Source organism: Sapajus apella, unplaced genomic scaffold (assembly GCF_009761245.1).
Source record: "Sapajus apella isolate SASKATOON/1434 unplaced genomic scaffold, GSC_monkey_1.0 scaffold68, whole genome shotgun sequence".
Lineage (NCBI taxonomy): Eukaryota > Metazoa > Chordata > Mammalia > Primates > Cebidae > Sapajus > Sapajus apella.
The window spans coordinates 3,072,150-3,084,665 of NW_022437008.1; the positions used below are offsets into that span (position 1 = coordinate 3,072,150).

Consider the following 12,516-nt stretch of genomic DNA (forward strand, 5'->3'; position numbering starts at 1 on the left):
CTCTCTCCCTCCCTCCTTCCCTCTCTCCCTCCCTCTTTCCCTCTTTGTCTCCCTCCTTCCCTCCCTCTCTCCCTCCCTCCTTCCCTCTCTCCCTCCCTCCTTCCCTCCTTCTCTCCCTCCCTCCTTCCCTCTCTCCCTCCCTCCTTCCCTTCCTCCCTCCTTCCCTCTCTCCCTCCTTTCTTCCTTTACTTTATTATTTTTTTTCTTTTTCTTTTTTTTGAGACAGAGTTTTGCTGTTGTCACCCAGGCTGGAGTGCAGTGGTGTGATCTCGGCTCACTGCAATCTCTGCCACCTGTATTCAAGCGATTCTCCTGTCTCAGCCTCCCGAGTAGCTGGGATGAAGGTGCCCGCCACCACGCTCAGCTAATTTTTGTATTTTTAGTAGAGGTGGGGTTTCACCATGTTGCCCAGGCTGGTCTCAATCTCCTGTCCTCAGGCGGTCCATCCGCCTCAGCCTCCCAAAAGTTCTGGGATCACAGGTGTGAGCCACTGTGCCCGGCCCCTCCCATCCTTTTTCTTTTTCCCTCCTCTTTCTCCATTCTCTCTTTCTTTCCCTCCTTCCCTCCTCTCCTCTCTTCTTCCTTCCCTCTCCCTCCCTCCCTTCTTTCCTTTTCCCTATCCCCACTTTTGTCAACTTTTTTCTTTTCTTTTCCTTCTTTCCTGCCTATTTTTTAAAAATCCTCTTTTAGTTCTTTTCCTTAATCCCATTGCCCTACTGCAGAGAACCTTGTTCTCAGGAAATACATTTCATGTGTATTTCCTCCTACCATTTTGTGTTTTTGCAAAATGTGTACTTTTTTTTTTTTTTCTTGAGACTGGGTCTCACTCTGTTGCCAGGCTGGAATGCAGTGACGCAAACAGCTCACTGCAGCCTCAGCCTCCCCGGGCTCGGGATCCTCTCACGTCAGCCTCCCAGGTAGCTGGGACTCCGGGTGCACACCACCATGCCTGGCTAATTTCTGTGTTTTTGTAAAGACGGGGTCTTGCTATGTTGCTCAAGCTGGTCTCAAAACTCCTGATCTCAAATGATCTGCTCACCTGGGCCTCCCAAAGTGCTGGGATTACAGGCATGGACAGGCCAGTCAGCAGACTTTTGACCCTAGCTTGACCTCTGAGCTGTGGACTCCAAGGTTCCAGATGCTGAGGCTTTCCCAGCTCATCCCCAAGATCCCCGTTCCCTGCTTCCTGGTTTTCGTTGTTGTTGTTTGTTTGTTTTGAGACTGAGTCTCAAACTGTCACCTGAGGTAATCTCGGCTCACTGCAACCACCTCCTGGGTTCGAGCGATTCCCCCGCCTCAGCCTCCCGAGTAGCTGGGATTACAGGCACCTGCCCCGCTAATTTTTGTATTTTTAGTAGAGACGAGTTTCACTATGTTGGCCAGCGTGGTCTCACTTTCCTGATCTCAAATGATCCGCCCACCTGGGCCTCCCAAACTGCTGGGGTTACAGGCCTGAGCCACTGGCCCGGCCCCTGCTTCCTGTTTCTACCTTCCCAGGATCCTGTGTGCTGACTCCTGACGTCCATCCCTGCCCTCCAGGTGGTGGTAAATGGAAATCCCTTCTATGAGTACGGGCACCGGCTCCCCCTACAGATGGTCACCCACCTGCAAGTGGATGGGGACCTGCAACTTCAATCAATCAACTTCATCGGAGGCCAGCCGCCCCCACCACCCCAGGTATGAGGGGTCCCGTCCCTTCTTTCATCCTTCCTTTCTAAACTCAGTTCCACATTCATTTCTTTTTTCTTTTTGAGAGAATATTGCTCTGTCACCCAGCCTGGAGTGCAGTCACGTGATCCTGGCTCACTGCACCCTCCACCTCCCAGGTTCAAGCAATTCCCCTGCCTGAGTCTCCCAAGTAGCTGGGATTACAGGCACCCACCACCACGCCTGGCTAATTTTTGTAATTTTAATAGAGACGGGATTTCACCATGTTAGCCAGGCCAGTCTTGAATTCCTGACCTCAATTGATCCACCCAGTTTGGCCTCCCAGAGTGCTGGGATTACAGGCGTGAGCCACCGCACCCAGCTGGGTTCCACATTCATTTATTTCCCAAGCATCTCCCTGTGCTGAGTGATGCCAAGAACACAGTGATGATCAAGGCAGCCCACTGGGAGACAGACCCATCACTGCAAGGGATCAGGGCCAGGATGGGGATGCCCAGGCTGAGGGACTGGGGCCCAGGCAGAGGGATCAGGGACAGGATAGGGAACTGGGGGAGGGCAGGCAGAGGGGTCAGGCCCTGGGCTAGACAGGGCTGGAGACAGGAATGGCTGAGACATCTCGGTGCCCTGACCTCACCGGTTCACAGACAGGGCATCAGAGAGCAATAGCCCAGAAATGGTCAGGGCCGTGACAGGGAGGGCACGGGCAGAGGGGTCAGGGCTGGGATTCCGAGTATGTAGGAGGTCTCGGAAGTCAAAAGGAAGGGCTTGGCTTGTCATGGGTCAGGAAGGCAGGGCTTCCTGGAGGAGGAGGAGGTGTGTAAAGTGAGTCAGGAAGTGAGGGTAAGGAAGGGCAGAGAACACACAATAGTGAACAAATCCCCAAGAGGTTGCTTAACACCATCATTAAAAATAAAATACAATGCAAGTGAGTTTCTTAATTTTATTTAATTTTAATTAATTTTGGGGGTATAGGGTCTGGCTCTGTCACCCAGGCTGGAGTGCAGTGGTGCAATCACAACTCACTGCATTCTTGACTTCCTGGGTTCAAGTGATCCTCCCACCTCAGCCTCCTGAGTAGCTGGGATTATAGGCACATGCCACCATGCCCAGCTAAATTTTAAATTTTTTGTAAAGACAGAGGGGAGGAATCTCCTTATGTTGTCCAGGCTGGTCTTGAACTGACCACAGGTGATCCACCCACGTCGGCCTCTCAAAATGCTGGGATTACAGGTATGAGCCACTATACCCAGCCTGTAAAGCTACTTTGTTGTTGTTGTTAAGATGGAGTCTTGCTCCGTTGCCCAGGTTGGACTGCAGTGGCAGGATCTCAGCTCACTGCAACCCCCGCTTCCCAGGTTCAAGCAATTCTCCTGCCTCAGCCTCCCAAGTAGCTGGGATTACAGGTACCTGCCACCATGCCTGGCTATATAGAGCTACTTTTAAAGGGCCTTTGGAATAGCTGGCTGAGAATAGAAATCAAGGCAGAAAGGAGTTAATTACAAAGAGGAGAAAAGAGGAGGAAACAGACAGGGAGAGAGAGAGAGAGTAAACGTTAAAGGTGTTAGGCTTGGGAGGCCGAGGTGTGCGGATCACCTGGGGTTGGGAGTTCAAGACCAACCTGACCAACACTGAGAAACCCCATCTCTACTAAAAATACAAAATTAGCTAGGTGTGGTGGCAGTTGCCTGTAATCCCAGCTACTCGGGGAGGCTGAGGCAGAAGAATCACCTGAACCTGGGAGGTGGAGGTTGCGGTGAACTGAGATCACGCCATTGCACTCCGGCCTGGGCAACAAGAGCAAAACTCCGTCTCAAATACATAAATAAATAAAAACTAAAAAAATAAAAAATAAAGGTATTGGGCAGAAGGAAGCCCCTATGCTGAGGTGTGGCCAAGACAGAGACGGAGACAGAGACTGAGACACAGAGACAGACAGGCAGAAACGGAGGTCAAGTTCAGGGAGTGAGTGTCCCGGGACAGCAGGGGGACAGCACAGGGAAGGGCTGAGAATGAAATGGGCCAGGCATTGTCCTAACGCTTTGGGGTGACTCACTGGGCATTGGCGATCCCTCAACATGGGGTGCCACCCTTTGATGCCAGAGTTCCCTGGCATGGTGCTGGTGGCGGTGGTGGTGGGCTGCCCCAGGGAAGGCACCCTCAATATCTTTCAGTTATAAATCTGGGACCCTCTCATAACTGCTTTCTCCTTCTGCCCACAGGGACCCCAGATGATGCCAGCTTACCCTGTAAGTGCCTGCTGGTGGGTGAGGGTCCTCCCCCCAGTGGGGGTCCCTCAGCCCCGCTCACCCTCCCTGTCTTCCATCTATCATTCAGGGTCCTGGACATTTCCATCAACAGCTGAACAGCCTGCCCGTGAGTGCGGGACTGGGAGGTCCCCGGGGGTGGGGTGGGAATGCTGGGAGTTGCGGTGGGGGGACTAAGAGGGGTTGCAGCCCCCAGTTGTACTAACCCAGCACCTGGAGAAGCGCTGGAGTCTAATGGGTGTGTCATACATATCTGTCGACTCTTGGAGAATAATATCGCTTCTTCTCCCTTCACAGTCTATGGAGGGACCCCCAGTCTTCAACCCGGTATGGCTTAGGGGAAAACAGAGACAGGTGGTGGGGAGGGGGCATGGATCCCTGGGGAAACTGAGACAGCCAGAAGACAGTGGGCTGAGGGTGTTTGGGTTGGGAGGTGTGGGGAGGGTAGATAGAGTTGGGTGGGGGTCAGGGTTGGGGAGTGGAAGGGGCTGGGGATATTTTCCAGGAGGAGTTGGGAAATTTGTTCTCAGAAAATTTGTTCTTGGCCGGACACGGTGGCTCACACCTGTAATCCCAGCCGTGTGGGATGCCAAAACAGGTGGATCACTTCAGGTCAGGAGTTCCAGACCAGCCTGGCCAACATGGTGAATCCCCCTCTCTACTAAAATTACAAAACTTAGCTGGGTGTGGTGGTGCACGCCTGTAGTCCCAGCTACTCAGGAGGCTGAGGCAGGAGATTCGCTTGAACCCGGGAGGTGGAGGTTGCAGTGAGCCGAGGTCGTGCCGCTGCACTCCAGCCTGGGTGACAGAGGGAGACTCTCTACAAAAGAAATGTGTTCCTGCAAGGCTGGGCATGGTGACTGACGCCTGGAATCCCAGCACTTTGGGAGGCTGAGGTGGGAGGATTGCTTGAGACCAGCAGTTTGAGGCTGCAGTGAGGCTTGCTCATGCCACTGTACTCCAGCCTGGGAGACGGAGTGAGACCCCATCTCTTATAAGAAAAAGAGAAAGGAATGGAGAGGGGAAGGGAGGGGAGGGAAAGAGAGGAAAAGAAAAGGAGATTTCTTCCCACATCTGGCTTGCTAAGCTGAGAGAGAATGGGGCCCCGCGTTCTCTTCCCTCAGCCTGTGCCATATTTCCGGAGGCTGCAAGGAGGGCTCACAGCTCGAAGAACTGTCATCATCAAGGGCTTTGTGCCCCCCACAGGCAAGAGGTATGGAGCGTAGGCTAGGTGGGAGCCCCCAGCTCCTCCTCCCTCAGACCCAACAGTCTAGACCCTCTGCCCCCTCCTCCTTTAGGGACCCAGAGATCTAGTCCACAGGCCCCTCCCCCGTGGGCTCCCTCTGACTCCCCCCTCCCTCTCTGTCTCCAGCTTTACCGTCAACTTCAAGGTGGGCTCCTCAGGGGACATAGCTCTGCACATTAATCCCCGCATTGGCGACCGTACCGTGGTCCGGAACAGCCTGGTGAATGGCTCGTGGGGATCCGAGGAGAGGAACATCTCCCACAACCCGTTTGGTCCCGGACAGTTCTTTGATGTGAGTCTGGGCTCTCTTTTCCCACCTCCCTCCAAAGCCACGGTCCTGGCCCAGCCTCACACCCGCCCTCTCCCTGCAGCTGTCCATTCGCTGTGGCTTGGATCGCTTCAAGGTTTTCGCCAATGGTCAGCACCTCTTTGACTTCACCCATCGCATCTCAGCCTTCCAGAGGGTGGACACGGTGGAAGTCCTTGGTGATGTCACCTTGTCTTATGTCCAGATCTAATCTATTCCTGGGGCTATAACTCATGGGAAAACAAAGATTTCCTAGGACTCCTTTCTAAGCCCCTAATAAAATGTCTGAGGGAGTCTAATGAGTGTGTCCATTTGCACCCTCACTGCTCTTCCCTTCCGTGGTTCAGGCATGCACTTCATCTATCGCTCATCCATCTCGTCATCTGACCATTCCTCCTCCCATCGTCACAGATCTGGTTATGCCCCAAGCACTGATTTAGGGCTCATTCACTCCTCACAGCAACCCCAAGAGGTAGAAACCATTATTAACCTCCCTCTGTAACAGATGAGGAAACAAAGGAAAAGAAAACCAATGGCCCAAATTGCACAGTGCATAAATGGCAGAAGAAGGATGAAAATCCAGTTGGTCTGGCTCCCAAGGCTGCACACTAAACCACTATGGAATGACAGCCTGTCATTCCATCCCTCCATGCCTCCATCTCTCCACTCAACCATCCCAACATCCATCAGTCTCTCCAGGTATCCAAACACAAGTCCATCCGACCACCCACCAATCAGACATCCTACCATCCAGACATTCATCAATCCATCTACTGATATGACGGTTTTTTTTTTTTTTTTTTTTTGAGAAGGAGTTTTGCTCTTGTTACCCAGGCTGGAGTGCAATGGCACCATCTCGGCTCACCGCAACCTCCGCCTCCTGGGTTCAAGCAATTCTCCTGCCTCAGCCTCCCGAGTAGCTGGGACTACAGGCATGCGCCACCATGCCCAGCTAATTTTTGTATTTTTAGTAGAGACGGGGTTTCACCATGTTGACCAGGATGGTCTCGATCTCTTGACCTTGTGATCCACCCGCCTCAGCCTCCCAAAGTGCTGGGATTATAGGCGTGAGCCACCGCACCCGGCCTGATATGACTGTTCAACTGTCCTTTCATCCAACCCTTTATCCATCTACCCATCCATTTACCTCTGCACACACCCACCTCATTGTCAGTCTCTCCAAACATGCAATCAACCGTATGTTCACCCAACATCCAACCATTCATCCACTCACCAGTCCATCTAGCTCTCTCTATCCCGCTGCTTGTCCATTCATTCATTCATTCATTCAACCCTTTATCCATCGCCCATCCATCTGACCATCCATCATCCTCCCATCCATCCAAATATCTACCCCTCTACCAGTCCATCTATTCATTCAGCCGTCCTTACATCTACCTTTCATCCCTCCATTTATCATGTAATTCTCTGCTTTCCATCACATTCATCCATTTGTCCTCTATATGCCATTCATCCCTCCATTCACCCATTCATCACTTTTCCATCTCTATCCAATTATCCATTTATTCATCTCTTATCTTTTTTTTTTTTTTTTTATGAGACGGAGTTTTGCTCTTGTTGCCCAGGCTAGAGTGCAATGGCAAGATCTCGGCTCACTGCAACCTCTGCCTTCCAATTTCAAGCGATGCTCCTGCCTCAGCCTCACCAGTAGCTGGGATTACAGGCACGTGCCACCACACCCAGCTAATCTTTGTATTTTTAGTAGAGACTAAGTTTCTACTGTTGACCAGGCTGGTCTCAAATTCCTGACCTCAGGTGATCCACCTGCCTCCACTCCCAAATGCTGGGATTACAGGTGAAAGCCACCGCACCCAGCCACCTGTGTTTTTCACAAACAAGGACAGGTTCCCACATGTCCACTGGCAAACACGGTGACAACGGGAACATGAGCACGGCTGGATCGCTCCCATCTAACCCAAAGGGCCAAGCACATTCACCACTTGTGCTAATAATATGTTCTTGTCACTGTATGTTTTGAAATGTGTGCCACATGCATATGTTATCTTTACGGGAAAAAAAATAGTATTTTGAAACCACTCGACACAGCCAAACGAAATAAAAGTGATCTCATTCAAGCAGGAGCCCCGAGGACTAGGAGAACCCAGCCTCTCCTAGGCCTCCTCACCTGAGCGGGGCTCCCTCCTGACCGCCGCCCACCCGCTCCAGGGCCGGGCGCAGGAAGGGGCCACCCAGCCCGAGGCTCGCAGGGGCCGAAAACCCCGGGTCCTGCACACGCCTGGGCCCCGCGGCGAACCTGGCGTCCCCACCCCACTCCAGGATCAGATTCAGGCCAGGCCAGGAACCACCCGAGCTTCCCGCGTCCGCCTCGGTCCAGGCTGCAATGCGGGCGGCGGCCGCCAGGGGGCGGAGGATCCGGGCCCGCGCCCGGCGCGCCCCACCGAGGCGTGGCTCAGGACGAGGGTTCGGGAGCCACTGGCCCCGAGCACCCACGTGCAGCTTCCGCTCGCAGCCCCGGCCTGGCTCCTCGGTCCCCGGCTGAGACCTGCGGCCGCTGCAGGGCGAGGGGGCGGGCTCGGCTCGGGGCGCACAGGGCTCCCAGCCTCTCCCACCCCAACCCCGCCCTTACGGGGAACCCCAGCGACGCCCTGAACCCGGAAAGTGACACTGGGGCCGGGGCTGGACTTGGCGCCCGCTTCCCCTCCCGTCACAGTGACCAGGGCTGGGCCGGGGTCGGGGCCGTCGGGGCGGGCGGAGGCCGCGTGGGAATGGGGCTCGCTGCGCCACGGAAACCCCGCGCCGCCCTTCGAGTCCTCCGGCTGCTCCGCACAGCCGGGGCCGCTGCCATCGCGTCTGCCCCGAGGCTGCGCAGGCTGGTACCTGCCGGGACTCCGGGAACAGCCCGAGCCGGGAGACGCCCATCGGCCTGCCCAGCCCCACCCGGGACGACTCTGGGGGCGGGAGGCCGGGAGAGAAGAGAGTGGGAGATGAGGGGCAGGGGGAGAAGGGACCCGGGGATGTTATAACACGCTTTCCGCGCGTACAACTGGGGCCCACAGGTGGCCAGAAAGGCGGGATTCACTGGCCCCCTTTGCGGATGGACCCATGTTGGAGCCCCTTAGATCTGCGGTGGGGGCACAGAGACCTGCGGTGAGCACCTCCACACCCCTAACGCCAACGGATCCGCCCACCGCATGCCCGCCTGGCTGGCTTTGCACAAACGCTGCGTCAGGACACGCCCCAGGCCCACTCCCTCCCACATGGCGACCCTCAGGCCTTCGTAGGCAGAAAGTGTCCTAAGCACACGCAGGTTCAAAGCCCGCCCCCGCCTCGGATTCGCTGTGTGGCCCGCAGCCAGTATCTTGGCCTCTCTGGGCCTCACTTTGCTCATCTCAGTGAACCGGACACAGACACAGGCGCGCTTCGGGCTCACGCTTTATTTGCCATCCAAGGCCCCGGGCCCGCCTGGGCGCCCGCTCAGAAGATCTTCACCGAGTCCAGCTGCACGTCCCCGCCCACCTCCACCAGGCGCACGCGCGCCAGCGGCAGGCGGTGGCGGAAGTGGTGGTACTGGGCGTCCCCAACCACGGCCTGCAGGGGAGGGTCGCTGGTGAGGATTCCGGAGGCCCGTGCTGGGTGGCCCTGGGGAAATCGCTCACCCCCTCTGCGCCTCAGTTTCCCCACTGAGAAAATGGGGCTGTTGTTCTTTCTAACTCCTGTCGTCTGGATCAAAGCAGTTTACTGGGTGGCACAGCAGAAAACGGCTTTTTTAGTGCTGGTAATGGATATTCTTATTTAAAGCGCAGAGGAGGGAGGTGAACTCGCGTAAGGCCTGGGTGGTGGGGGATTTGCCGCCCCCCCACCCCCATCCTTGCTAGGACGAGTTCCTGAGCGCGGCCTCCAACCCATCCCTCCCCCTGCCTCCGAGCCCGGACCTCAGGCACAGGGAACTGGGAGTCGGGTCGGGGATGGCGAGTCCGGGCCACGGCTTCGCGCTAGGGCGCCCACCCCTTGGGTACCCGGCGGGGCTCGCCTCGTCCTGACCCTGCTGTCTCGCTGGGGCCCGGGTGGGAGTTGCTTAGGCCAGAGAGAGGGGTTCTGGGGACGCGCCTGTCCCGCCTTGGCCACGCCTCCTCCACCCCTCCGCCCTCCTGGCCTTTTCTCTATCCCGGTGCTGCGCGGAACCCTCTGCTCCGGGGACCTAGGTCTTGGCGTCCATGCCCCTGTCGCAGAGACGCACCTTGAAGCCGTCGTCGGACGCGATGATGAGCACCTCGAAGGGCTGCCCGCGCTGGAAGGGAACGCCCGGCCCGCGCTCCTCGCGGCCCCAGGAGCCCTGCTCCAGGCTGTTGAAGACCACCTCGGAGGTGTCCAGCCGGGGGTTGAAATGCAGGACCGCATCGGAGCCCTGCTCCTCCCCGCACAGCAGGTTTACATGGAATCTGGAAGTGGGGGATGGTGGCAGTCAGGGCTCAGAAACCACCCAGAGCAAAGTGAAGGACTAACAGGCTGGGACTCCCCATTCCCAGAGCACCCCCAAATTGACAGGGACCTGAAGACAGGCACACACCACAGAAGGGGAAGTGGCAGACTAATGGTCAAGGAGCCCAGATTCTGAAGGCAGCCAAAATGTCATGAGGCCCTTGGGGGGAACCCACCCAGACCAAAGTCACTATGCGCAGGGTGCCCTCCTCTCCAAAGAGCCTGGGAGCTGCCCAGGAGATCTGGGTGTTGGCCAGGGTGTTCCTGATGCCCAGGGAGCCCTCAGTTTCTACAGGACAAAGAGCAACACCAGGAACCCAGTATTTCCAGGGTACCCCAGAATCCAGAAGGCCCAAAGTTCCTCAGCCAGGAAGCAAAGGACGACTTGGCCAGGACTCCCAGAGTCCAGGGTGTCTCCAGGACTCGGAATTTTCCAGAGTTCCCCGGGACCCAGATACAGAAGTCACAGGACTATAGGAACCCTGAGATTGCCCAGGACCCCCAAATTCTTAGGGAAACTTAGGGACCTTAGCCACAAATTCATGGGGCAAATAATCTAATACATCAGATTTGAGGTCAGAAATAGCCTTGGACTCCTAGCCTGGTGGGTACAGATGGCCCAGGGCCCCTATTTCTGGACTGCAAGAGTTGGGGGTCAGCTGAGCCTGGGACCTGCACCCTTTACACCTAGGGCCTGGGGCCTTACCTGCTGGCATTGGGAGGAACCACACCACGAATTCTCAGCACCGTGCCAGGGCGGATGCCCTCGGGCAGCGAGGTCTTGTGGGGGACGTTCTGCAAGAGTGGGGTGCGGGGGCCACTGTGAGCCGGTGAGACGGAGGGAGGGAGACAGAAGGTGGGTCGCCCCTCAGAGGAGCTGACCACGACTGAGACTGGCAGAAATCAGTGGGAGAGAAAAGGGTGGCAGAGAGGCAGGAAAGAGATGGGGAGAGCAACAAGGAAAAACAGGAAAATGCTCAGAGGGAGCCAGAGGAAGCCACGAAGGGGGAGAGGGGACAATCAGGATCGGGGGCCACCCAGAGGCCACAGCCCAAGACCACCCACGGTGCACCCACTGCCCACTTGCTTCTTTGAAAGGGGAGCCCCCAGTCCCTCCCTACAAGGCCCCGCCCTGGGCCCCTGGAGCACTCACGGACATGGCTGGGACAGGGTCAGGCAGCGGTGGCGGTGGGGACTGCTGGGGACCTTAAGTAAAAGTAGGGCAGGGCTGGCCCTGATGACTCACCCCACCCCTTTCCACCCACCACCCACACCTGGCACAGACCCTGGCCCTGGGACAGGGCTGGGGAGGTGGGAGCTGTGCCTCTTCCTGGGAGCCCTGCTCCCCTCCACCACCCAGGGCCCGCATGCCCTGCCCCCTCCTAGGAGCTGATAATAAGAGGGACCATTTAATAATAATAAACTCACAGCAGAGAAGGCTCCTTGTGCCACCGCCCCTCCAGCCCTGTCTTCCCGCTGCCTGGCACACAGAGAGCCTCTATCTCATATTATGCATTTATTTGTTCTTTGCAGACCTGTCTGAAAGAAGTAATTACTTTTATTTTATTCACAGACATAGTCGGTCCTGGGAGGCCAGTCTGGGTGGGAACTCCAGACCCTTCTCTCCAGCTGAGAACCTCCTGCCTGGACCAAGGATGTCCTTGCTGAAATCGCAACTTCCGCCTCTGTAAGGGAACAGCCGCGATAGTGACAGATGGGGCAGCTTCCCAGGGCGGGGGTGAGGGTGCTGCCTGATCCGCTCAGCGCTGCACACCCGGGTCCTGGAGTGTACTCAGCTCGGGGGAAGTCCTCGGTGAGGAGGGGTGAAAGGAGGGGATCGACTGGGACTACACCTGTCATTTCTTAGGTCCCTGGGCTGCCCAGGATACGCAGGAGATCACTGATTGGGGCCCCATAATTCCAGCAGGGAGGAACACTAGTCGCTCCCATTGTACAGAGAAGGCTGAGGCTGGGATGGGAAGGGATTTGCCCAAGGCACCAGTGGTACAGGACCCTCTGCCCTGACCTCTGGCTCTCCCGACCTCTAGGTGCGCCTCTCCTGTGGGCTCTGTCTCTGGGGCTGGCTGCCTCGCTCTGTCCATGTCTTTCTCTACCGTGTATTCCTGTCCCACTTTCTTTCAAGTCTGTCTTGTTCCTCTTTCCAGGACTGCTACCATCATGCCACCAAGTTTGCAGGTCAGGATGAGCTGCTGGACCACCCACGACCCCATCACCACCTAGATCAAAAGCAGAGCAAGATAAAGACCATCGGCCGGGCGCGGTGGCTCACGCCTGTAATCCCAGCACTTTGGGAGGCTGAGGCGGGTGGATCACGAGGTCAAGAGATCGAGACCATCCTGGTCAACATGGTGAAACCCCATCTCTACTAAAAATACAAACAATTAGCTGGGCATGGTGGCGCGTGCCTGTAATCCCAGCGACTCAGGAGGCTGAGGCAGGAGAATTGCCTGAACCCAGGAGGCGGAGGTTGCGGTGAGCCGAGATCGCGCCATTGCACTCCAGCCTGGGTTCAGGCAATTCTCCTGCCTCAGCCTCCTGAGTAGCTGGGA

General features: G+C 56.4%; 2 protein-coding genes and 1 long non-coding RNA gene across 3 annotated transcripts in view; 2 read left to right on the plus strand and 1 right to left on the minus strand.

Moving 5' to 3' along the window:
• The window catches only part of LGALS4 (galectin 4), a 9,754-nt gene extending 3,970 nt beyond the window's left edge, over window positions 1–5,784 (plus strand). The window contains exons 4-10 of the mRNA XM_032248877.1: window positions 1,540–1,677; window positions 3,888–3,914; window positions 4,003–4,041; window positions 4,230–4,259; window positions 5,057–5,145; window positions 5,305–5,470; window positions 5,550–5,784. Coding sequence (XP_032104768.1) covers window positions 1,540–1,677; window positions 3,888–3,914; window positions 4,003–4,041; window positions 4,230–4,259; window positions 5,057–5,145; window positions 5,305–5,470; window positions 5,550–5,696 — 636 coding nt within the window. The 3' untranslated portion in view covers window positions 5,697–5,784. The remainder of the gene's footprint in view (window positions 1–1,539; window positions 1,678–3,887; window positions 3,915–4,002; window positions 4,042–4,229; window positions 4,260–5,056; window positions 5,146–5,304; window positions 5,471–5,549) is intronic.
• Window positions 5,785–8,882: 3,098 nt separating this feature from the next.
• Window positions 8,883–11,178, minus strand: LGALS7B (galectin 7B). The gene is made up of 4 exons (XM_032248896.1): window positions 11,100–11,178; window positions 10,653–10,741; window positions 9,705–9,906; window positions 8,883–9,055 (listed from the first exon to the last, which is right to left on the minus strand). Exons 1-4 carry the CDS (start codon window positions 11,103–11,105, stop codon window positions 8,942–8,944), a joined length of 411 nt encoding a protein of 136 aa, XP_032104787.1. The 5' UTR covers window positions 11,106–11,178; the 3' UTR covers window positions 8,883–8,941.
• LOC116530689 lies at window positions 10,666–12,332 on the plus strand. Its single transcript, XR_004260103.1, has 3 exons — window positions 10,666–10,802; window positions 11,520–11,633; window positions 12,112–12,332. It is a non-coding gene; the product is annotated as an uncharacterized LOC116530689 (long non-coding RNA).
• Window positions 12,333–12,516: the final 184 nt, after the last annotated feature.

Bases quoted from the DNA above. Each gene is read 5' to 3' on its own strand.
- LGALS7B (XM_032248896.1), bottom strand. The intron at 9,907-10,652 runs GTAAGGCCCCAG...CCCCACTTCCAG, and splicing joins GTTCCTCCCAATGCCAGCAG to ATTCCATGTAAACCTGCTGT. The intron at 9,056-9,704 runs GTGCGTCTCTGC...CCTCCCCTGCAG, and splicing joins CGTCCGACGACGGCTTCAAG to GCCGTGGTTGGGGACGCCCA.